Source organism: Saccopteryx bilineata, chromosome 7 (genome assembly GCF_036850765.1).
Source record: "Saccopteryx bilineata isolate mSacBil1 chromosome 7, mSacBil1_pri_phased_curated, whole genome shotgun sequence".
Lineage (NCBI taxonomy): Eukaryota > Metazoa > Chordata > Mammalia > Chiroptera > Emballonuridae > Saccopteryx > Saccopteryx bilineata.
Window position 1 is genome coordinate 74707689 of NC_089496.1, and position 26767 is coordinate 74734455.

Consider the following 26767-nt stretch of genomic DNA (forward strand, 5'->3'; position numbering starts at 1 on the left):
TCACTCCCTCTGCTTCTTAATCTCTGGTTTTCTCTCAGACACATCTCATTGCTACAACTCCGTTAATGCTTGTAAGAAATCTCTACAGATATCATCCTCCACATGACTAATTTGCTTTCTTATAGTGCAGGAGTCAGGAACCTATGACTCACGAGCCAGATGTGGCTCTTTTGATGGCTGCACCTGGCTCACAAACAAATCTTTAATAAAAAAAATAATAACGTTAAAAATATAAAACATTCTCATGTATTACAATCCATTCATTTCCTACCGCTCATGTTCATGGTTGTGGGTGGCTGGAGCCAATCACAGCTGTCCTCCAAGACAACACCCATTTTTATTGGATAATGCTTAACGTACATAGGTCGTTGTGAGGTCAGGAGGTAAACTTCCCTCCTTTTAATCAAGTAGTCAGCTAGCTAACTGCAGAAACCCTTCTGACGAAGAAGATGGCTAAAAGAAAAAAGATGAGGAGTATCATACTTTTCAGCAAGAATGGACAGAGGAATTCCCCTTTATGGAGAAAGCAGGTTCTGCAGTGTGTCTAATATGCAATGATAAAATTGCATCGATGAAATGGTCAAATATAAAGCAGCACTTCAACACCCTCCATAATACATTTGCATCAAAATATCCAGAGGGGGACAGCAGGAAGAAAGCATGTCAAGAGCTACTGTGCAGAGTGCAAGCTAGTCAGCAGCAACTCCATGTTTGGACCCAACAAGGTGACTGGAATTCAGCTAGCTTTGCTGGTGCTTTAGCAATTGTGAGAAACAGAAAGCCATTCACAGATGAGGAGTATGCCAAAACATTCATGCTTGATGTTGCCAATGAACTTTTTGACGACTTTTCGGAAAAAGATAAGATAATCAAACGAATAAAAGACATGCCTCTGTCGGCAAGAACTGTTCTCGATTGTACCATCTTGATGGCAAATCAAACTGAGGCAACACAAGTGAAGGACATAAATGCAGACCATTCTTTTCTCTCGCTTTGGATGAGTCAACAGACATAAGCCATTTATCCCAGTTCAGCGTGACTGCAAGGTATGCTGTTGGTGACACACTAGTGAGGAAAGTCTTGTTGTTTTGCCTATGAAAGAAACAACAAGAGGGGAGGATTTATTCAAGTCTTTCACTGAGTTTGCTAAAGAAAAAAAATCTACCGATGGATAAACTTATTTCAGTGTGTACTGATGGTGCTTCATGCATGGTGGGGAAAAACAGAGGATTTGTAGCACTTCGTGAACATGAAAAGAGACCCACCCTAAGTTTTTACTGCATCCTACATCAGGAGGCACTTTGTGCTCAGATATGTGGCGAGCAGCTTGGTGAGGTGATGTCACTGGTCATTCAGGCGGTCAACTTTATTGTTGCCTGAGCTTTAAATGATCACCAGTTTAAAACACTGCTGGGTGAAGTTGGGAATAATTATCCTGGTCTGCTTCTGCACACTAATGTGCGTTGGTTGTCAAGAGGGAAGGTGCTCAGCTGTTTCGCGGCTTGTCTGAGCAAAATCCAGACTTTTCTTGAAATGAAAAACGTCGAGCATCCCGAGTTAGCTAACACTGAGTGGCTCCTGAAGTTCTACTATCTCGTGGACATGACTGAACATCTGAACCAGATCAATGTGAAAATGCAAGGTGTTGGAAATACAGTCTTATCCCTTCAACAAGCAGTGTTTGCATTTGAAAACAAGCTGAAACTCTTCATCACCGACATTGAAACAGGTTGTTTATTTTACTACAGTGGTCCCCAACCTTTTTTGGGCCATAGACCAGTTTAATGTCAGAAAATATTTTCACGGACCGGCCTTTAGGGTGGGATGGATAAATGTATCACGTGACCGAGACAAGCGTCAAGAGTGAGTCTTAGACGGATGTAACAGAGGAAATCTGGTCATTTAAAAAAAATAAACCATCGTTCAGACTTAAATATAAATAAAACGGAAATAATGTAAGTTATTTATTCTTTCTCTGTGGATCGGTACCAAATGGCCCATGGACTGGTACCGGTCTGTAGCTCAGGGGTTGGGAACCACTGGTTTACTACACTTTGAAAAACTCGGAGAGTTTAAAGATGCATGCACAGCAAGTGACCCTGCTCAACATCTTGATCTCCAGCAGCTAGCGGGCTTCACATCTAATCTCCTGCAGTCATTCAAAGCACACTTTGGAGAATTTCGTAAGTGCACTTGTCTTTTTAAGTTCATCACGCATCCACACAAGTGTGCAGTGGACAGCGCCGACCTGGGTTACATCCTCAGTGTCTCCGTCAGAGATTTTGAGCTACAAGCTGCTGACTTGAAGGCCTCAGACATGTGGGTGAATAAGTTCAAGTCACTGAATGAAGATTTGAAAAGACTTGCAGGACAGCAAGCAGAGTTGGCGAGCAAACCCAAGTGGGGAGAAATGAAAAAATTTCAACCCGCGGACCAGTTGATTGTCAAAACTTGGAACATGCTTCCCGTCACATACCACACACTGCAGCGTGTGAGTATTGCTGTACTGACAATGTTTGGCTCTACGTATGCATGTGAGCAGTCTTTCTCACACCTAAAGAACGTTAAGACCAACCTACGATCATGTTTAACGGATGGAAGTCTCAGCACCTGCATGAAGCTTAACCTCACCACGTATCAACCAGGACTACAAAGCCATCAGCAAAACCATGCAGCACCAGAAGTCGCATTAATGGTAAGAAGTACTTTATTCATCATTGGTTAGCAACAGCATAACAACGTTATTAAAAGGAATTCAGAGACTTATTGTACTTTAAAGGTGTTGGTCTTACATAAAATGCACACATTTACTTGTATTTAGTGTTAAACATATTGTATGGCTCTCACGAAATTACATTTTAAAATATATGGCGATCATGGCTCTCTCAGCCAAAAAGGTTCCCGACCCCTGTTATAATGGTTACTTTGTATTTTATTGTCCAACACACATTTTCAATCTTGCCTTCTTTCTTAACAACTCAGGCCATCTTCACCCCACTTGCTGTTCCACCTACAATGTGTACCCTAGTCTCCTTCCATCTTCTGTCTTAGATGACATATGGGGAAGAAGTTCTGGGGCACAAAGAACAGCATTCAGCTGCCCCCAAAAGCACCACCTAAGTGACAGTGTAAGTTCTGAAGCAGAACTCAGACAAGGTACCCAGTCACTTACTCCTATTTACTGAGTTCCTTTGGCTTGTAGTTTGGAACATCTTCCTAGATGATTGTGATAGTTTGGCCCAGTCTTAGCATTCTGTAACTGTGCATTTCCAGCTCTATGACTTGTCATGGGTATAGGACTTGGAAACTTATTAAACACTCGATGAGGCGACATCCAATTTTAAATGTTCAAAAAGCACCAAGCCGGGAGGCTGGCAGGCTAACTGTATTTAGGGTGGAGAAATCTTGCTCTCTGTCAAAGGGAAGTGACTCCACTCTCTTGGGAAACAACACAAGGTCGTTTACTTACATGACTTACTTCATTGTGCTTTCTACGTGTGGACAGGAGAAGAAAATAAATTACAGGAAAAATGAGAGGCCAATTTAAAGTGCTCGTTTGTTTTGGAAAAGCCCCAGCTGAGGAAGCAGCTAATAGATTCGGGGAGTGATAACCAGGAGCTTTTCGTACTGGGCTGACTTAGGACCCTAAAAAGCTTTTGATTCTCATTTCAAGGGGGTAGGCAAATTGCAGAGGCACCGCGCAAGAGAATATTGGAATTCATGTCAATACTAGAAACACAAAAACTGTTGAAACTGACAAAGAGTGAGGCATTTCCTTTAAAATAAAAGTGTATGAGAACTTCAGAAATGATTTTTCAGACAGATTTGTTGTCACTGCTTAATTTTATCTCTTTAAGTGAAAAGCAAAACTACTTGTGTAAAGTGAAATTTTATTTTATTATTTTTTTTTTTTCTTTTTCTGAAGCTGGAAACAGGGAGAGACAGTCAGACAGACTCCCGCATGCGCCCGACCGGGATCCACCCGGCACGCCCACCAGGGGCGACGCTCTGCCCACCAGGGGGCGATACTCTGCCCATCCTGGGCGTCGCCATGTTGCGACCCTCCTGGGTGTCGCCATGTTGCGACCAGAGCCACTCTAGCGCCTGGGGCAGAGGCCACAGAGCCATCCCCAGCGCCCGGGCCATCTTTTGCTCCAATGGAGCCTTGGCTGCGGGAGGGGAAGAGAGAGACAGAGAGGAAGGCGCGGCGGAGGGGTGGAGAAGCAAATGGGCGCTTCTCCTATGTGCCCTGGCCGGGAATCGAACCCGGGTCCTCCGCACGCTAGGCCGACGCTCTACCGCTGAGCCAACCGGCCAGGGCCGTAAAGTGAAATTTTAAACGTCAAGAAAACAAGATGCCCATTGAAGTTGGCTTATGCTTGTGTGTCAGCCCTGCTGTGTAGACCAGAGTCGCAGTCTACACCCCACTGTCCTAAATTGGGAGGCAGTCACTTGCATCTCGAGTGTTGAGCCTGAAAATCTAAACCTAAGACGTAAGTATATCTCCACTATAAACGCCACTACCGCTGCGGGAAAGTGACATATAGGGAAAGAGATCCTTTTATTTTATGAATTCTCAAAATATAGTGTCATTTTGGACTCATTTCTTCTACAACGACTTCTTATGGTGACCCCAGTATGGATCAGGATGTGGTTATAAAGATGCGGGGAGACTCTCTCTTGATTCGCTTAACAAATTAGTAGGAAGGTTTCTTTTTTGTTGTTTTTTTTGTTTCTTGTTTGTTTGTTTGGGAGTTTATTTTGAGAGAGAGGCAGGGAAAGAAGGACAGGAACATGGAGCTGCTCCTGTATGTGCCCTGACCGGGGAATCAAACTGGCAACCTCTGTGCACCAGGATGATGCTCCAGCTAACTGAGCTGTCTGCTGGCCAGGGCTATAGACAGAGAGAGGAAGGGGAAGGGAAGCATTCATTTGTTAGTCTACTCAGTCGTGTGTTCATTGGTTGTTTCCTGTGTGTACCTTGACCAGGGATCGAACTTGCCACCTTCTCATTTTGGGATCACACTCTTTTTTTTTTTTTTTTTTCATTTTTCTGAAGCTGGAAACAGGGAGAGATAGTCAGACAGACTCCCCCATGCGCCTGACCGGGATCCACCCGGCACGCCCACCAGGGGCAACGCTCTGCCCACCAGGGGGCGGTGCTCTGCCCATCCTGGGCGTCGCCATGTTGCGACCAGAGCCACTCTAGCGCCTGAGGCAGAGGCCACAGAGCCATGCCCAGCGCCCGGGCCATCTTTGCTCCAATGGAGCCTTGGCTGCGGGAGGGGAAGAGAGAGACAGAGAGGAAGCGCGGCGGAGGGGTGGAGAAGCAAATGGGCGCTTCTCCTGTGTGCCCTGGCTGGGAATAGAACCCGGGTCCTCCGCACGCTAGGCCGACGCTCTACCGCTGAGCCAACCGGCCAGGGCGGGACCACACTCTTAACTGACAGAGCTAACTGGCCAGGGCCAGTAGGAAGGTTTTGGGTTTTTTTATTTGTTTGTTTGTTTTGTATTTTTCCAAAGTTAGAAGTGGGGAGGCAGTCAGACAGACTCCTGCATGCACCTGACTGGGATCCACCCAGCAAGCCCACCAGGGGGCGATGCTCTGCCCATCTGGGGCATTGCTCTGTGGTGGCTGGAGCCATTCTAGAGCCTGAGGCAGAGGCCACAGAGCCATCCTCAGCACCTGGGCCAACTTTGCTCCAATAGAGCCTTGGCTGCGGGAGGGGAGAGAGAGATAGAGAGGAAGGAGAGGGGGAAGGGTGGAGAAGCAGATGGGCACTTCTTCTGTGTGCCCTGACCAGGAATTGAACCCAGGACTTCCATATGCCGGGCCAATGCTCTACTGCTGAGCCAACCAGCCAAGGCCAGGAAGGTTTTTTTTAACCCAACCACATGCCTGGCATTTTGAGCATTTCACTTCACTCTATCCAACCTAACACATACTCAGCCCACTGACTGGACTTTATCAATATCACATGCATGGGTTACAGTTTTGTGTGAAAATGAATGACCACTTTATGAAACAAGCATAAAATTAAATGCGAGTTATTTTAAAGTTAAGGGCACTGGAGGCCTAATTCCCTGAGCAGGAACATGCCAGCTTATTCAGAGGCTAATTCCTCTGGCTGAAATCAACAAAGCTACAGCAAGAATACTTCCAGGTTTTTTAGTTCATTCTAATTATTATACACAAGAGCTAATAATTATCAAGAGTGTATGAAAAGTCAAGAACATCATTTCCCAATTATGTATTTTCTATCCTTAAAACATTCAACATACCCACCCTGAAACTGAAGATTTTTGAAGCCATAAATTTACGAATATATAAAAAACATATGTTGATTCCACATGAGGACACTTTAAAAACATTAATAAAATATTTTTGGAGTTTATAGCACTATAATTTATTACATTCACTTGATGATATATTGACTCAAAAGCTAATGTCTTAAAAACTGAGAAGAATGTGTTTTAAAGAATAAAAATATATTAATTTAAAAAAATAGTTAACTTAAATCATGTTTCCCATAGTTGGCACTTGACTAGACTATCAACTTACAAATTCCTGAAAGAGAAAGAGACATTCTGGTTGGTATACGGTTTGCAGTGCAAAAGAACTGACAGTATTTAAATGTGATCGAACTCTAAAATAACTTTATCCACAGAGAAATAAATAAGCAAAATAGCTACATTCATCCCCTTCCCTGAATCACAAATTTCAAGGCGCACACTGGTATGAAGAGAAGGCACCGAGACCCTTCTGATGCCCTGGGACAACTTTCTGTTTGCTGTGTATGTAACCACCTCCATTTTCCCCTTCCGAGAAAAATCAACAGAAGAACTCAATTATCTGTGAAGATTTAATAAGTCCTTTAGGCTGCTTAAGCATAAAGAGATCTGATAAGCCTTCCAAAGAAAGTAGGTTTCCTTCTTCATAATCTGGAATACTTCCAAAATCACGTTGAAAGTTCTTAACGTGGGAATGGGTGTATTAGGTTTGGGGCTGCCCTAAGAGGTAGAAAGCAGGAATGAGTGAATTAATCACAAACCTGCTGCCCTTAATTCAAACTCATCTCATTTAATATTTATGCAGAGAAATAATGTTACTGTTTCTGTTTCTTCCCAAAGACACAGAATGAATGGGTGTGCCACAGGCCTGGCCCCATGCCAAGAAGCAAGCCAGGATCAAGATACAGTGGGATTGAGATTATGAGACTAATATACGAATTTTTTAAGATAGAAGCTGCGACTTGGTGCGTATTTTTGTTTGAGATCCAAGCGAAATGCCGAGATACGAGTCGTGATTTGGGAAGCTGCCACTAGTTGGCGCACGGGTACGGTATCGGCAGTTTAATATACGAGTTGACTGACTGACGAGCTCGGTTACAGAACGAATTAAATTCGTATCTCAAGGTACCACTGTATATACATATAAAGACATGTATCACTACACACTTATCATACTGTAAATACCACAGAACGTACTCTTCTCTCATTTAATCTTTAAAAAAATATATTCGGGGCCCTGGCTGTTTGTCTCAGCGGTGGAGCATTGGCCCAGTGTGTGGATGTCCTGGATTGGATTCCCAGTAAGGGCACACAGGAGAAGCGACTATACGCTTCTTCTCCTCCTTACCTTTTCTCTCACATTCTCTCTTCCTCTCCTGCAGCCATGGCTCAGTTGGTTTGAGCACGAAGGCCCCAGGAGCTGAGGCACTAAAAACAGCTCTGCCTCAGGCACTAAAAATTAGTTGAGAGCATGGCCCCAGATGGGAAAATCATCAGCCTCAGGCAGGAGTTGCCAGGTGGATCCTGGTCTGGGCTTCTCATGTGAGAGAGTCTGTCTCTCTATTTCCCTCCTCTCACTTGGAAAAGAAAATAAATAAATAAGTAAAATAAATAAATCCATAAATATATTTGGTTTAGGGTGTTGTCTAGTCTCAGATGTTTGTTCAAATTAGATGACCTCTAGAAATGGGCAATTAGGGGATTCTAAGACTTGAAGGCAAATTTCGGAATATAGGTTGACTTGCATATAAATAGGCTAAAGAACACCACATAGGTGCTAAAAAAAAAATGAAACAGTTCAGCGAGTGCTACTTCAGGAATGAGACTCAAATACCGTTGGGTTTTGTTTGTCTGTTTTTCTTCTTGTCCTCCCTTGAGCAAATAGAGCATTGACAATGTATGTCATTTCCAAATATGCCTTTTTGGACATTTTACTAGTATTTTAAATTTAAAACTCTGAGAATCAGATTGTTTAACTTGCCTCCTCCTTCAACATGGGCCCACTCTGGTTTCTCCCTTGTCTCTTTCTCCAGGAATGAAAACTTCTTTTTTTTTATGTTTTATTTTTATTGATTTTAGAGAAAGAGGAAGGGGGGGGAGAGAGCAAGAGAGAGAGGAACCTGTTCCTGTATGTGCCCTGCCCTGGGACTGAACTGGCAACCTCTGCACTTCGGGAGGATACTCTAACCAAATGAGCTATCTAGCCAGGGCAAGAAAAACTTCTTTTCATTGCTTGTTCCAGCACCTTGACAATTGCATGTTTCTGTCCCACTACTATTCCTTTCACATGACCAACGGCCACTCCGTACTCAGGTCCCTTGGCACAGATGACTTCCCTGGACAATAGTTCTCTATTTCCTGAACACAATTTTTAATTATTTATAATTCCATTACATACTTGTTTATTGTTTGTCCCCAGACTATAAGAACTATTAGAGCAGGCTCCAGGTTAGTTTTATTCCCTGTTCTTAAACTTCTTACCCACATAAGGTGTAAAGAGGGTCTGGGGTTGGAGACATACAGTGGAAGGACTTGTGGAGATTTCTTTGGGACATCTGTGCTGTGATCCCACCTCTGACTCCTCCACACCAAGAAAGAGAAGGGACGAGGGCTTCAATCTGCTAACCCCAAACCAAGAGGAATAAGCTTAAGGAGATCATTATGTGTCTCCTGCAGTGGCTGGCCCCTCGCTCACTCTGAGGAAGGTGAGGGCTGACAGATGAGCCACAGCAGGGCTTGTGTAAACAGAGGAGCTGTGGGATCCAGGACTTTTAGGTTGTTACACAATCCAGGGGTCTCTGGAGAGCCACGTGGACATGGGTCATGTGTGAGACAGCCCTCAGGGGGTTGTCTCGGGAACTTACCAAGACAGCCACAAGGGGTGAGCAGATCCAGAAGGGAGAAGCTAGGAGCCCACCTAGCTGTCAAGTAACTGAGTAAAGAGCAGTATAGACAAGGGAGAGGTTGTGAAGGGCGCATCTCAGGGGAGTGCAGGCAGAAGACTGTGCAGGACAGGGGGTGAGGGGACGGGGGTGTCTCGGAAAAGTCTATCAAAGTGCTCACATTGGAAGGAGCCAGCTTTAAAAACCTGCTGAACCAGAGAGCACTGGCACCTGCTCACTAAAATCAAGGTGGAGCACCCTCCCTATGCCTCCTCTCCTTTTGCCCAAACGTCCCTCCAAAAATGGGCAGAGAAGGTGGAAAGGCTGAGCAACGCCCTTCCGCACTTGCAGCAGCTGACCCCAGCCAGGGAGAGAAGACACAGAGTCACACATACACTCAGATCAGTCACACAGCAAAACTATAGTAATTTTATGACATAAGTCACATACACACACTGAGATTGGTCACTCAGCAAAACTATAGTAATTTTATGACATAAAGTCTCTCTCTCTCTCTCTCTCTCTCTCTCACACACACACACACACACACACACTGAGACTGGTCACACAGCAGAACTATAGAATTTTACTAGAGTGAGAGAGATCACCCAGGCAAAATCCAAATAATTATAAAAATTAATAAAGAAATGATCACAGGATGAAAAGCAGTCATTCTTGGTCCTTAATACATTCCTCTAATTCAGCGGTTCTCAACCTGTGGGTCAGGGGTCGCCTAAAGCCATCGGAAAATACATAATGTATATCAGGTATTTACATTCTGAATCATAACTGTAGCAAAATTACAGTTATGAAGTAGCCACCAAAATTATTTTTTGGTTTGGGGTCACCGCAACATGAGGAACTGTATTGCGGGGTCACGGCATTAGAAAGGTTGAGAACCACTGCTCTACTTCCTTTAAACAAATATAAGTATATACTATTTTTAAAAAGCCAAACAAATAAATAACATTCCTTTCCCACCCGCCGAACCTTACCATTAACTGCAAATTATCCAAACCCCCAGATTTGGAGGCCCCAGAGAGATGCTGACGTCTGACTTTCCCCACTCCAGTCTCCATGCTGGACCCAAGTCTTGACAACATTGGACCAGTGAATGAACATGCCAGCCCTTCCCTCCTGCAAGGCCCAACTGTCTAGTTTTCCCGCAAGGCGCCTGTCTCCTATGAGTTGGGAGTCTCTTGTGGACAAGTATGGCCATACATACGCAAATGGTACCATTGCAATTTGGCTAATATTTAGACAGCAGATGGAACACCTCCATCACAGGATCTCTCAAAACCAATAAGTCGGTTGTCTCTGCTCACCCTCCAGGGCATCCAAAGGCACTGACAGCCCACAGAGAGGAGAGCAGGTGCAGCCAGCCCTTACCTCCCCGTCAGACATCTCCGTAGAGAGTATGATGCCCCTCCCCCGCACGTCCGCGAGCAGTCGCTCCAGTCTCCCCAGGCGTCCCAGTTGCCGTCTTCTTTGTCTTCATCCGCACGAGTGTTTCTGGAGGTCTAGAATATGAATAAAAAAAACACAATAAATTGCAAACAAATGTGTAGGAATATCCCAAACCTTTCCTGGCTTTTCTGGAGTCTTATTCTAAGTTGTTTGCAGAGACAGCTACATTAACATTTTGCTACATGAACAAAGTCGCTACATTAACAAAGACCAAGCAAGATCACTTTATATGAAAGATCAAGGCAGCATATGCGAGGACCTTACCGCCTTACAAAGGTTTTTGTCCCGATGGCTTCTAAGCTCAATTTTAAATCTAAAATTTTATCATGCCGAAATTGAAACAAACTTGCTCCACATCAGTAATATTATTATCATTATGTTTTATAACTTACGCAGCAGGGTCCCAACTGTCACCCTTGCGATTCTGACCTGCCCATCTGCCAGGCCGGTGCTAACTCTGAGGAAACTTTTCTGCATGGGGATTTGTGGAACCTCCTGAGACAGGCTTCATTTCAAGAAAACCAAGTCAATGAAGTGTTAAGGGTCCAAGAAGATAGAAGAGGGTCATTTATGTACAGAGTTTGGTTTCATTTGTTTCCTGGACTTGCCACCATTTGATGGATGTCAGGATACTCCAGAGGAAAGATGAAGGGAGAGTTCCAAGGTAAAAATACATAGACGTAAATATAGACACTGACATACAGAAAAGTGTTCCTTACTTAAGGTTACAAACACTTGACTAAGGGACCTGAAATAGAATTGAATAATTGGAGAAACATGCCACGGTCCTAAGTGGGTAGACCCAATACTGTGAAACCAGAGGCAGATTAAAGTCGGTTGACCCGGGCACAGAAGAAAATATTGGATCCCTTAAAAAAAAGAGAGAGAGAGACAGGGAAAATAAAAATACATGTTAACCATATTTTTAAGCAAATAAAAAATATTATGTACTATTAATGTTAAAATTGCACATACGAAACCAAACTTGGTTGTCATTAGAAAAAAGTGTCAAGTTGGGGTTCTGCGGAGCCCTTCAGAAGTCGGGGCCCAGGGCACACGCCCGATGTACCCACATTAAATCTGACTGTGTGAAACATTAATTCTCTCCAAATTAATCTACACTGCTCACAAAAATTAGAGTATATTTTTAAATGAATATGAAGCAATAAAAGGTAAATATGAAGCAATTTTTTTAATTAAACAAGAACAGAAAAAAAAGCAAACGACAAGTCAAAGAAAGTTGTTCAATTATGCAAATGAGATGCAAAACCGACTTTTATTTCATTGGTGAAAATGCACTATACAAAAAACTGAAAGTACTGGAGTACCTGCACCTTCCCTGATCCCCTAATTCTGTGATGGTGAACCTATTTATAAAAACCATCCACTTTTGCAGTGCTGGTCAACCTGGTTCCTCCCGCCCACTAGTGGGCATTCTAGCTTTCACGGTGGGCCAACTGTGGCGCCGTTTGGTTGCTCTGCTACCGCCCACCATGAAAGCTGGAACTCCTACTAGTGGGCGGAAGGGACCGGGTTGACCAGCACTGCAAAAGTGGGCGGTTTTTATAAAAAGGTATGCCATCATGGCCTTTTGTGAGCAGTATATATACATTTAGTAACTCCAATCAAAATCCCACAGGGAATGTTTTTGGAACCTAACAGAATGGTTCTAAAGTCCATCTGGTGGAGTAAATGCCTACAAGAGCCAAGAAAAAAAAAAAACTGTAAAAGAACGGAAATGAGAGGGAAATTGCCTCAATTAAAAGAGTATAGAATTGGCATATAGAAAGGAGTCAAATGTATTAAATTAAAAAAAAAAAAAACAAGAGTCCAGAAGCAGACTCAAGTGTAAGGAAGTAGTGTGGGGCCAGAAGTCAATGTGACGAATGGTAAAAAAAAAATCACAGGTAATGTCTTCACAAAATACACCAAAATGAATTCCAGATAGATCAGAACTTTATATTAAAAATGCCAAGACCAGCCCTAGCTGGACGGCTTTGCTGGGTAGAGCATCGTCCTCAAGTGCAGAGGTTGTCAGTTCGACCCCCGGTCAAGGCACATACAGGAACAGATCGACGTTCCTGTCTGTGTTTCTGTCTCTCTCCCCCCACCTTCCTCTCTCTCTAAAAATCAATAAATAAAAATATTTAAAAAGTAAATTAAAGTGCTGAAACCATAAAATACTAAAAAATTATAGATTAGTAGCCATATAAACCTGATACAGGATAAACTGTCCTGCATATGAAAAGGTAGGAACTATAACAGAAAAGACTGATGGAATTAAGTTAAAATAAAAACACACTTAGGATCTTCTATCTCTTCACCTACAGATGAAGGCGTTGGTACACGAATATACAGTATGTGCAAAAATGCAGCGTCAAAGCGCAAATATATATATATATATATATATATATATATATATGCTGGAAGAAAAGACACCCAATCATTTCTAACTAAGAAATAGAGGATGCAGGACTAGGAGTGACTGTTGTTGGAGAAAAGACACAAAAGGAACGCCACCTGAGTGGTTTATTTCCCTCAAATATGACAAAAACGTTGAATTTGATGAAGCTGGGTGATGCTATAATGGATGTTCATTTTATCTGAACTTTTTTTTATATAATTTTTTATTTTAATGGGGTGACATCAACAAATCAGGGTACACATATTCAAAGAAAACATCTCCAGGTTATCTTGTCATTTAGTTCTGTTGCATACCCATCCCCCAAAGAGAGATCGCCCTCCATCACCCTCTATCCAGTTTTCTCTGTACCCCTCCCCCTACCCTTCCTCCTCTCCCTCCTTCCCTCCCCCCACTCCCCGTAACCACGTCACTCCTGTCCATGTCTCTTAGTCTCGCTTCCATGTCCCACCAATGTATGGAATCCTGCAGTTCTTGTCTTTTTCTGATTTTATGGTTTCTGAAATTTCTTCCTGTAAAAATGTATTTTGGGGCAGGGCGGGGGGTAAAAGGCAATCATGAGAGAACCATATCAGCCTGTGTGGTCTTTAATACAGGTAAACGCGCATGCGTGTCGAGAAAGCAGCGAGGGTGAATGGTTCATTAAAGTGATCGCAGCAGCCGACCTCTATGTCGGAGGGCTCAGGGTGATTTTCACTTCTGTTGTTTTTTGTTGTTGTTTTTCTGCATCTTGTCAAGTTTTATTTTTTCTTTTAAGCAAATACTTGAATACTGCAATGTAAAACAAGCAAGCAAGCAAACAGGAACCACGTCCTGTTGACATACAGAAAAGTCCAAGTCAGACGGGAGCGAAGAGGTAAGTTCTCAGTCAGTGAACAGAAGTGCGTAAGGAATCCTGACAGACGGCCTGTGAACGAATGAGATCCTACTCAGGTTTCCTTAAGCCCTTAGACCATCTTACCTCATCCAACACACCCCCCTCAAAAAAAATTAAGAGAGGGATCTGTAAAAGGACCTTCCAATGTGCAATGAAATAATGACTAGAAGCGAGAAGGGGCTTTTCCAATAATTTTCACCCAAGTCTCAGCAGACAGTGGGCTGTGTGGCTTCTTGCCAAGCTACCTATTTATAGTGCAGTGAGCAGCCCCGACTGAAGGTAATATTTCAGTAACAGTCCAGTCAGAGGAAAGGATAAGGACCTGGCAACTTATCAAATCTGTCATCAGGAACGAGGGCTAATTAAGCCCCATACTATTTACTGTTCCAATTAGACCTCTGTTTAGTTCAATTTTCTATGTTAAACGTCACCAGATAGAACTATGTCCTGCCTCTAACATGATCTACAATAAAGTTTTAATTCATAAAAAAAACCCCACAATAAGTAGTTTAATACCTTCATCTAGACTTTGGGGTGGGTAAGTCCAAATCATTAGGGTAAACGTTTAAAATATACACAGCTGCAACTGATTTTTCATTTTGTCACTCGATACACTGATAGGCTGAATGTGAAAAGTTGGGAAACATCATTATATATATTTTAAAGTGAACATTGAGAGTCATTTGCAATATTGCTCTAATTTATTTTTACTCTCCTATCTGGTTTATGGTTTGAGTCAGGTTTCTTTCCATAACTTCTCCACCTTTACTTAACAACAACAACAACAACAACAACAAAATCTTGATTCTAAAATAACTAACATAGGCATGCTTTCAATGTAGACATTTGGTATTGCTGGTTGGATCAATATGATACTTCCCCCCCTAAGAAAACAGAGAGAAAAATGACATCTCAGGAGGGGTCCTCACGTTTCCCTCCTCTCCTTGACCGTGAAGATGGTCAGATTTTGCTTTGAAACCTCACTTGCCAGACCTCCTGCCCTTCCCACATATTCTTCTTTTTTTTTGTTATTGTTATTTTAGTGAGAGGAGGGGAGGCAGAGACAGACTCCCCCATGCGCCCTGACTGGGATCCACCTGGCACACCCACTAGGGGGCGATGCTCTGCCCATTGGGAAAAAAATCAAGTTATTTTGAAGACACAGACATATAGCTAGCTAGCTCTGCTTGCAGTGCGGATGGAGGGAAAAAAAAGATGTGAAAGGCTTCATTGAGACACTGGAGGAATGTGTGGTCAGGCTATCATGGCAGCCAGGGTGTTCGAGATAACACGCGGATACCGATGGGGAGTGATAAAAGCTCACTCAGCTGCTGTGTGTGACTGGAGTCCTGTCCCTGAGGCACATCCAGGAGGGGGTGTGGGCTTTGTCTGGGGTCCTGCAGAAAGAAATTCTGCCCGGGCTCCCCCACAACTTGGGCACGTGGTTCTTGAAGCCACAGTTGTTCACACTATGAAATGGGGATGGTATTATCCCTTTAGGGGTTTGTGGAGAAGGTTAGAGTGAATGTGGAGGAGGGTGCTAGCAGGCAGGGCCCACCTGATACATAAATAGTAGCCACTTTTCTCAGGACTAGCTCTTTGGTCTTCCATGTCTGGCAGAGTTGCAGAGTGATAGGATGTTGGTTGACTCAGGGCGAGGGGAGCAGGTATGGATCGGCTTCCCATAACTGCTCACTTAGTCCAGCAGTAAAATAATGTGGAATTTAAGTAGTTCCTTAAGACAGCTTATGGAGCTGTTTGAAAGGGGACGAACTGGGAACAGCGGTTCACGACTGACGTACAAGTTGCCTTTTCAGGGTTACCATCAGGCCAGACATGGAGCTGATACCTGTCACTCTGTTTTACTGTCACTTGATTTTAGAGCTGGGGCTGGCTCACATGGGGGGTGAACACTTCTGATAGGAAACTCACCACAAGCGCAATGCCTAAGAATATAGACACCCCTGTCCCGTCCCACACCCTCTTCTGCCTTCCTGACATTGGAGATCAGTATTATTCCATATTTTTATTGTAACATTAGACTATGTCCACCAGTTCCAAGTCGGATTAGTTGGCTGCTTCCTTGGCACGATGGTCTGCTTACTGTTTTGAAGAAGCAGAAGTGCATATTAGTGGGACTCTGTAAGGTTAGGGAGCCGTGTCCAGCCTGTTTCTCAGGAACCTGGGTGGGGCATAGAAGCTGCAAAGCCGGGCAGAGCAGCTCACACTTGGGGCGACAGGATCCAGGTTCAAACAGATCTCAGCAGGCTGGTGTCCTGGGCCAAAACCAACAAGAGGAAATTCAGTAGTGATTAATGTTAAGTCTTGCATAAGTGAAAGCAGGGTTGAGGGGTGGGGGGAAAGCTGACTCTATGGTTGTTTTGGAAAAGACATATGTTGTGAACAATAAGAGCTTATACTTATTGGGATATTTACTCATTCCATTTATTGAGATGCCATGTGACTTGAATGAGATTTCTGTTTGTTTTTTCCTCCATCCGTACTGCAAGCAGAGCTAGCTACATGTCTGTTTCTTCAAAATATTCAATAATTTGATTTTTTTTTTCCAATGAGAGATAGAGAGACAGGGAGAGAGATAAGAAGCATCATCTCATAGTTGCATCACTTTAGTTGTTCATTGATTGCTTCTCATATGTGCCTTGACCAGGGGGCTCCCACTGAGCCAGTGACCCATTGCTCAAGCCAGCGACCATGGGGTCATGTCTATGATCCCACACTCAAGCCGATGACCCCACGTTCAAGCCAGATGATCCCACACTCAAGACAGAGACCTTGAGCTTTCAAACCTGGGTCCTCAGTGTCCCAGGCTGTCGCTCTATCCACTGTGCTACCACCTGGTCAGGTCAAAAGGATTCGATTTTATCTAGATTATTTCATGATGAATTGGCATTCTTGACCGACATTCACAGCCCCGGGTGCATTTGTTAGCTCTCTCACCAGAACATATACCAAGAGCTGGTGAAGTTCAAGGCTTGGTGACCTGGGGGATGAGAACGGATTCCTCAAGATGATAAGCAGCAGGCGACAGAGGCTGAGGGGACGCTATGAGGCCAAGTTTGCCCACAGTCACTGACAGCAACAGACACCAGGGACCCAGAGAAAGGAGGCGCTGTAGGGCTTTCCAGGGCGCAGGCCTGCTCTGCTAGAACGTGGGAGAGCCCCCACCACTGTGCCCCTCCCAGCTTCTCTGGGGAACGGCATTGAAGTTAGTCTGATTTGGGGCTCATCTCTATAACTGCGATCGAGTTACAACACTTCCTATTTTTTTCATTTTGCCCATCTGCATTTCCCAGTTTCACACAATGAACATGCACTGTATGCAATAAAACACCCAATAAAAGTGGGGTTTTTTTGTTAAGCAGAAAAAAAGAACACTAAATGAAACCTAAGAAAACATTCAGAGAAGCAGAATGCGCTGTGTGTTGTGTGGTTAAAACTATGAGACGGAACTATCTCAGGAAATCTTATTTTCCTAAGTGACGTTCTAGCTAAAGAATATTTCGGGGAAAAGGAATTTCAGAAAAAGAGATTGTTTACTCATTGTATAAGAGGACTGGTAAATGCCAAGAATATCATAGGAATAAGTGTGTTCACAATCCCATAAAGACTTCAAGGACTTCTGGACTTTCTTGGATGCCCACGCATAAATTCAATCACAAAATATTTTCCTGACAAGTTCCTAAATCTGTGACTTTATAATGAATAGTACAGTTCTCCCAGTCTTGCAAAAAACATCAGTAATTAATCACAGATTTCATGTAGAGGGTCACTTATTGGAAATGCTATATGAACAGCTCCATATTAAAAACAACCCAAAATAAAATAAAGTTCCACCCAGATAGCACTTCCCAGATCAAATAAATGTTCACTGCAACAGTACCACAAAGGTTACCGAGGAGATCCGAAACGACCCAGATTTGGTTAACAGTAAATACATTCTTTCAGGCGAATGCTACCTTTAACAAAAAAAAAACTTTAATGAATTAGGTAAGTGACAAAAATGTCACTCAAGCTGTCACACAGACTCGAGAGCTCTGTTCAAGCAGGACACACTAAACACCAGGAGTGCCAGGCACTAGTGAGAAAGGCCCTGCACTGTCCCACCCCCATTTCCAGTCCTTTCTACCCTCTCTGAAAGCTGTGAATGTCACCACTCATTACACAGATGGTGAGTGAGTGACCACTCAGATTCGGCCAATGACCACCCTTTCCCGGCCAATGTGCTCCCGGTTACTTACCACCTTCTTAAGGCCCTTTCAGGGACTCAGCCCTATACCTCCAGGTTCCCCATGACCTGCTCTGCCTCCATCTCCGGCTCCATTTTTTGTGGGGCTCACACCACATCCCATCCATCTCATCCAAGCACACCATATTTCACAATACTCCCCAACACCAGCACGCCTGCCAAGTCCTGCTTCCCATGGCAAATGCCAAAGCCACACTAAGACCCTTGTCTTCTGCCAGCTCTATCTGGAGGTGACGATGAGTGGAAACTCAGCCCCAACCTGGCTCCCCAGAGCCTGAGGTCGGTATGGTCCAGGAGAGCTTCTGAGAAAGCATCTTGCTCCTGGGTTTTCCTGCCCGGCCTGCTGCCTCGGAGGCTGGTCCGGTCCTGTGACACCTCATCCACACCCACCACTCACCCTCACTCCCACACTCCTGGGTCAGGAGGTGGTTGGACCTCTTGTTCCATGTTTTTTAAAAAAAATCTTCCACAAATGCTATGAAGATTTCAAATTATAGCAGCCAAGCCTTCTCCATGTCAAGATGAATGAACAACCAATAAACATTTCCAGACTTCTGAGCAAGGAGCAGTTGTGGGTACGGTGATCTTATCCATTGAATGTGTCAGGAGAACTCTGTCGGTCCCAGTGGAGGCAGATTCAGAAGGGGGTGTGGACAGGAAACAGGGAAACCACAGGGGAGTCCCAGGTAGGCTCTGCGGACCGGACAGGAGGATTCACATTATCTGCACAGGCTTTGCAAGCAAGATGGGGCTAGGGCAGGCAGAGGCCCAGGCAACCCCATATGTGAAAGCTCTGAAGTGCCCAGTTCTCTCCTACCTCTCTCTGATCCCCTGCAGAGCTCACTACCCTCCACACCCAACCGCGGGCTGAGCGCAGGGCAGCCCACCTATGCCGTCTGCTGTCCCCACCCCCCATGGGCCAGCCTCCCAGCGGGGTGCAGGCAGGGTAGAGGGCCCAGAAGGGTGGGTCCTGGAGGGCCACCGAAGCCTTCCGGCACCGTCACTGACTGACTCACGGGATTTTATTCACTGAATTTATTGGGGTATTTTAAAGTGGAGGAGAGTGATCTCGGCAAATTGTATTTGGAGTGTGGAAATTATTCTGACAGTAGTGTGGGGAGGACTGAGGGGACTGCTGCATTAGAGCCGGGAAGGAGGCCAGTGCCTGGCACAGGAGATGGGGCGGAGTTTGGAGGGGAGGGCACAGGTGGGAGGTTGCTCTGTTGTTGTTGTTCCATGTGTTTGTTAAAACTGAGAAATGATTTTACATTACACTTAATGTGACATGTCACATGATACTCGTTTCAGGCGTACAGCCCAGTGATTCACTGTCATGAAATGATCACAAGTTTAGTGAACGTCTATCACCTCATACATAGTCACAGAGGTTTTTCTTCTTGTGATGAGAACTTTGTTGCTGTTTTTCACATTTCAAGTTTATGGAAACTTTAGCAGGCCCTGGCCAGTTGGCTCAGTGGTAGAGCATCAGTCCAGGGTATGGATGTCCTGGGTTCAATTCCTGGTCAGGGCCACAGGGGAAACGCTCATCTGCTTCTCCACCCCTCTGCCCCTCTCTTCTCTGTCTCTCTCTTCCCCTCCTGCAGCCATGGCTCAACTGGAGCAAGTTGGCCCCAGGCACTGAGGATGGCTTCATGGTCTCTGCCTCAAATGCTAAAAAGAGCTTGGTTGCTGAGAAGCAGAGCAATGCCCCAGATGGGCAGAGCATTGCCCCCTAGTGGGCTTGCCGGGTGGATCCTGGTCAGGGTGCATGTGGGAGTCTGTCTTTCTGCCTCTCCTCTTCTCACTGAATAAAAAAAAAAAAACCCAAAAACTATTGCAGTACAAATTATTTGTAGATTATCAAAAAAGGTCCTCACTCAAATAAAGTACATGTTTTTCCTTTGTTTTGTTTGTTTGTTTTTTCTTCTTTTCCAAATGAAAGGAGAAGAGAAAGAGAGATAGACTCCTGAATTCGCCCTGACCCAGATCCACCTGGCAACCCCCATCTGGGGCTGATGCTCTGCCCATCTGGGGCCAAGCTCGCAACCAAGCTAGTTTTAGCACCTTAGGCAGATGTTCCACGGAGCCATCCTCACTGCCTGGGACCAACTCACTCTAACCAATGTAGCTGTGCTGCAGGAGGGGAAGTGAGAGAGAGAGAAAGGGGAGGAGGAGAGGAAGAGAAGCAGATAGTCACTTCTCCTGTGTACCCTGACTGGGAATTGAACCCAGGAAATCCACACGCTGGGCCAATGCTCTACCACTAAACCAACTGGCCAGGGGCTGGTTTTTCCTATTTTAAAGGACAAATATAAAATAAATGAAAAACAATGAAAAAAGGAAACAACATAAAGGAGACTTCTCAGCAAGTCTCTGAAACAAAATTTGAGACAGGACGGAAGTTAATTTGTACAACTCACTCATCGACTTTTGTCTGCCTCAGCTCCAGGGCTTGATTCATGATCAAAAAATTTTTTTAATTTTTATCATGTTCATGGTCAGGTTTTTTTAACCCTGTGAATTTGGTTTTCTTCTCCACTGAAGACATGGTCTTCTCAGCCTTTTTATTTTTTATTGTGGAGGACTTTAATTCACTGCCTTGACTACTTTGTTTTATTTTTTTATTTTTTTTTATTTTTCATTTTTCTGAAGCTAGAAACGGGGAGAGACAGTCAGACAGACTCCCGCATGCGCCCGACCGGGATTCACCCGGCACGCCCATCAGGGGCGACGCTCTGCCCACCAGGGGGCGATGCTCTGCCCATCCTGGGTGTCGCCATATTGCGACCAGAGCCACTCTAGCGCCTGAGGCAGAGGCCACAGAGCCATCCCCAGCGCCCGGGCCATCTTTGCTCCAATGGAGCCTTGGCTGCAGGAGGGGAAGAGAGAGACAGAGAGGAAAGCGCGGCGGAGGGGTGGAGAAGAAAATGGGCGCTTCTCCTGTGTGCCCTGGCCGGGAATCGAACCCGGGTCCTCCGCACGCTAGGCCGACGCTCTACCGCTGAGCCAACCGGCCCAGGGCCTACTTTATTTTTTTAAGTGTGAGGAGGGGAGACAGAGAGAGAGACAAACTCCCACATGTACCCCAACCAGGGTCTACTCAGCAACCGTCATCTGGGACCGATTCTCTAATTAATTAATCGAGCTACTTTTAGCACCTGAGACCAACTCTTGAACCAATCAAGCCACTGACTGCAAGAGGGGAAGAGAGAGAAAAAGGGGACAGGATGGGGAAGAGAGAGAAAAGGAGGACAGGATGGGGAAGAGAGAGAAAAGGGGGAAAAGAAGGGGAAGAGAAGCAAATGGTCATGTCTCATGCGTGCCCTGACCAGAGATCAAACCCAGCATGTCCGCAAGCCAGGCCGATGCTCTATCCACTGAGCAACAGGCCAGGGCCTGTTTTATTCTTCAGAATGGCCTGCAGAAGCTGTGAGGTGAGGCAGGGCCAGCTGACAGGTCTCTGCAGTTGTGGGAGCTGTGATGAGAATGTTTATGAGCTACGCTCTTAGATGTGGCATTTTAAGGACCTATAGTCACTCAGAGCTGGCAACTGACCAGATGCAGGGAGAGAAGGGAGGTGCTGAGATGACTCATGAGCTCCGTGTTAAGTGACCGGTGGCATATACTTACCACACCCAGAGTTCACAAATGTCCTCAACCCTACTCCCAAGGGGACATTCTTAGTGGCCTGTGCACATAGTGGACCCAATCACTACACAACAGCTAAAATACTGGAACACACTGGTGGTTCCCAGGAGAAATCTTGCCTGTGGGTCTGATTATTTAACTACAATTGTACATTTTCTTCCCCCAAAGAAATCATTTGCTAATGTTTAAAAATATGGGGCCCTGGCAGGTTGGCTCAGTGGATATAGCATCAGCCGTGTGTGTGGACGTCCCAGGTTCAATCCCTGGTCAGGACACACACGAGAAGCGACCATCTGCTTCTCTTCCCCTCCCTTTACCTCTTCTCCTCTCGTAGTCAGTGGCTTGATTGATCCGAGCATGGCCGTGGGTGCTGAGGATAGCTTGGTTGATCCCTCCTCTCACTTAAAAAAAAAAAGAGAGAGAGAGAGAAAGAAAAACGAAAAATATGGTGATTTCACATAAAAAATAATCAGATTTCTGACTTCTCGGAGAAAGGAGACAATCAATATAGAACTACATCCCAGCAATAATTCTAAAACTAAGTGTGGCCACATACTGTTTAAAGGGCACATGCCCTGAAGTTTTCTGTGTCAGTCCAAACACTACGAGAGTTGACAGTGTGAGCCTGGCCCCTGGGGGCAGCACTGGGAGCTCACTAGTGATGAGTGACTAACTGTACAATTGGAAGGTAATCAATAACCAGGTGTATGGCCCTGTCCAGTGGCTCAGTGGATAGAATGTTGGCCCAGAGTATGGGCATCCCAAGTTCAATTCCTGGTCAGGGCACACCAAAGAAGCAAGTATTTGCTTCTTTTTCCCTCCATCTTCCTCTTCCTCTCCTGCAGCCACTGGCTCAATTGGTTCGAGCATGGCCCTTGGCACTGAGGATAGCTCCATTGGAGCGCCTCAGCCTCAGGTGCTAAAAATAGCACTGTACTTGAGCATCCACCCTAGACAGGATTTCCCAGTGGATACCAGTCAGGGCACATGTGGGAGTCTGCATCACTATCTCCCCTCCTCTCACCTAAAAAAATAAAAATAAATAACCATGTATATTTATTACTGTTGTTGGAGTCTTCACAGTCTTGCTACAGAATGACATCAGGCTGCAGCACATAAAAATATGCAAATAACTTTAAGGTAAAACAAAGCAGGCCCTGGCCGGTTGGCTCAGTGGTAGAGCGTCGGCCTGGCGTGCAGAAGTCCCGGGTTCGATTCCCCGGCCAGGGCACACAGGAGAAGCGCCCATCTGCTTCTCCACCCCTCCCCCTCTCCTGCCTCTCTGTCTCTCTCTTCCCCTCCCGCAGCGAGGCTCCATTGGAGCAAAGATGGCCTGGGCGCTGGGGATGGTTCCTTGGCCTCTGCCCCAGGCGCTAGAGTGGCTCTGGTCGCAACAGAGCGACACCCCAGAGGGGCAGAGCATCGCCCCCTGGTGGGCATGCCGGGTGGATCCCGGTCGGGCGCACGCGGGAGTCTGTCTGATTGTCTATCCCCGTTTCCAGCTTCAGAAAAATACAAATAAATAAATAAATAAATAAAACAAAGCAAAGGGCACATTGTCATCTCTGCATTTTTTTTCTTTAAATTTTTCTTCTAATTAAAACAAAAAAAGGAATCACTTCTTGGTGGATGTGCATTAGGGGCATTTCTGTGCTTAGGAAGTCATCTGCCAGGGGAACAGTCCGCCTCCCCCAACCGAACATTCCGTGACAGACACAGAAGAGCAAGGTCCTACATTACATACGTTCTTACCCGACATCAAGAACCACAAAAGAGTCTTAAGAAGCTCTTAATTTCAACATACCTCAAACCACATTCAAAGCAGTCATACTTGATGATCCACAGCAGACTTCCCGAGGAAATAATAAGCACGGACTCACAGTCTAATGATATCAAGTTTTAAACAAACTCTCCTTTGACTTTATGTAATGATTTATTTCCACCGATGGTTAGCCATGTCACATAGAAAAACATGGGTTTTGTGCCAACAACTCATCAAGAATATTACCAAGACCACATTTTAGGGGCATAGCCTTTAAGCAAACTCTCACAAGAAATATTATTTGATGGCTATAAAAGGAAGTAATGGGAGAAGCCAGCACTTTTTTTTTTTTAATCTCATGCCTGTCCTTTGGGGACTGGCTGATGGTAGCATGCCCTGGGCCACCCGTGGGTAAGTGTGCCACCCCAGGCGAAAGAGAGAAATCTGGAACATTCTGCACACCTGAGCCTGATGGCACTAAGTCTGGAAGAGCTGACAGCAAAATCTTAATTTCTTGACTAAACATGGGAGGGCAGTCTCCCTGGTGACAGAGCCGTGGCCGCGTGGAGATTGTCCGAGTTTTCCAGAGTTCGTCAGGGTTTTTGCAACTTTAGCAAAGTCACATTTACTTAATCTGTCAACAACATTCACTGAGCCCAATTTAATCGCTGCTCTCAAGAAGATTAATCCACTTGGAAGATAAAGAAAAACTGGATTGCAAGCAGGCACAGCGTGCTCAAAGGACAAGGAAGGACAAGGACCTCAGCCTCGAGGTCACGGTGGTGTCCTGGGACAGAGTCACTGGAGCTGAATCCTGATGGATAAGCAAGAGCTTAGGAATATTCAGCAGTGAGCAGATGAGCAAGAAGTCTCTATAATATGAGGGGAAAGGGAAAATACTCAGAAAAAATCGAGTGGGCTGTACATAGAGTTATCCAAGGATACCTTCCACAGAGTGTATCATCTAAGTTAGATTTTTATCTCCCACTGTAAGATGAGCTTAAATGTATACTAGCCATATTAAAGCACCTGCTATGTACACACGTGGCCGGTGGCTACTGTATTAGTGCAAATTCAGAAAATTTGCACAATTATTGATACCATTGCTGTCTAATGGAACAGCTATGGTATAAATCAGTGGTTTTCAACCTTTTTTTTTTCCTGGCACAAACACACACTAATTACTAAGGTCAGTGCCCCTGACTAAATACAACCATTTTCTTCTCATGGCACAAATAAATTAGTTACTAAGGGAGAAGAGGTCAGGGCCCCTTTTTCTTTAGTAATTAGTATATGAGTGCATGAGAAACAAAGGTTGAAAATCACTGGTATAATAACTGTTAAAAATATAGTCACAGTGGCTTGAATGGTCCGAGCAATTTGGCCCCAGCGCTGAGGATGGCTCCATGGCCTCGCCTCAGGTGCTGAAATGACTCCCTTCAGAGCAACAGAGCAGGGGCCCAGATGGGCAGAGCATTGCTCCCGAGTGGGCTTGCAGGGTGGATCCCAGTCAGGGCGTATGCGGGAGTCTGTCTTCCTGCCTCTCACTTAATAAAAATTAAAATACAAAAAAAAAAAAATTCTAAATATGGTCACAAAGTTGAACCAAACCAAAAATTTTCTTGGAAAAAAAATGTGTACTGGTATGTGTGTATGTGCACACACACACACATATAGATGAGTAATTCAACCTTATATTAATCAATAATTTATTTGATTTAATCATGTTTAACCTTGAAGCCCCTTTGTCATGTCATTTTGTTGTTTATACACTCAGTGTTGTCTTCAATTTCATCAACAGCCACAGCAAAAGTTATTTAATATATGTTTGTTTCCCGTAATAAATTATCTTCTAAATAGTCTTTACCTCTTTAGGATAAACTTTGGTGTTATGATGTGGAATCTTCTCACATTTCTCATGTTATTATTGTTGAATTTTACTCCTTATACAAGGAGTGATCTATTCTAGGCTGGTGATTGACCCAAAATGTTGTAGGCAGTTTCTTTTCAAGTGGATGGATTCTCACTTCTCAACTAGACACTACAGGTAAATGCCTTATATCCAGGGTTATATGAGAAAGGGGTAGGCAGAGAATCAGACTGAAAATAATCCCAAAGAAAGAATATCTCCTCTGCTTGCTTTCTTTCTTTCTTTCTTTCTTCTTTCTTTCTTTCTTTCTTTCTTTCTTTCTTTCTTCTTTCTTTTAGCAAGTGAGTGAAAAAGAGAGAGAGGAAAATAGGAAGGGAGAGAGATGAGAAGCATCAACTTGTAGTTGCATCACTTTAGTTGGTCATTGATGTCTTTCTCATATGTGCCTTGACTTGGCACTCAAGTCGAGCCTGTGACCCCCTTGATCAAGCCAGTGACCTTAGGCTCCAAAACCAGTGGCCTTTGGCCTCAAGCCAGCAACCATGGGATGTCAATAATCCTACGCTCAAGCCAGTGACCTCTCACTCAAGCTGGTGACCCTCTGCTCAAGCTAGCAACCTCAGGGTTTCGAACCTGGGTCCTCAACATCCCAAGTCGTGGCTCTATCCTCTGTGCCACCATCTAGTCAGGCACCTTTGCTGTCTTGCCTCTGTCTTTATTCATGCTGCTATATCAGAAAGTGAGTTTCCTGGTCATTACAGTCTCCAAAGCATATCCAGTGAATTTCCTGGGACAGCTGGTCAATTTCTTGGAAGGGACCCACACATGTTGGGAAAAAAAAAATCTATATCCAAGAAAATCACAAATACCGGTAGGTGTTTGTTTGGTGTGGTCCTTCCTGTGTTTGATTTACCTGTTCCAGGAGCTTCCAAAGACTGCTGACCCACAGCAGCCAACAAGGCTCCAGGCAGAATCCTGCCCATCCCCCTGTCGTTTGAGACTTTGGTGTAAGGCCAGCAGACATCTGGCTCAGCCTCTAACTGACTGCATGACCTCCCACACTTGGTTAAGCCAGCATATTACATTTTTTCTTTTGCCTGCAATAATATAAAACGCCAAAACGTTAATGACCTTGAATCTGTATTCATCAGTGACTCAAGGCCACAATCCAGTCCCCTAGTATCTTAGCCCACTGAGTTTGCACCCTCCAGGCATCACCTCCTCTCAGGAACCTGACCTGACTTCAGTGGATGATTGAAGACCAAACCAGGTGATCATTAG

At 44.7% G+C, this 26767-nt stretch overlaps 1 protein-coding gene across 2 annotated transcripts in view; it reads right to left on the bottom strand.

Annotated features, from left to right (window-relative positions):
- ADAMTSL3 (ADAMTS like 3) overlaps positions 1-26767 on the bottom strand; it is a 247812-nt gene that overhangs the window by 152732 nt on the left and 68313 nt on the right. For both annotated transcript variants that reach the window (XM_066239225.1, XM_066239226.1), the window contains exon 4: positions 10563-10693. In XM_066239225.1, the coding sequence (XP_066095322.1) occupies positions 10563-10693 (131 nt within the window). The remainder of the gene's footprint in view (positions 1-10562; positions 10694-26767) is intronic.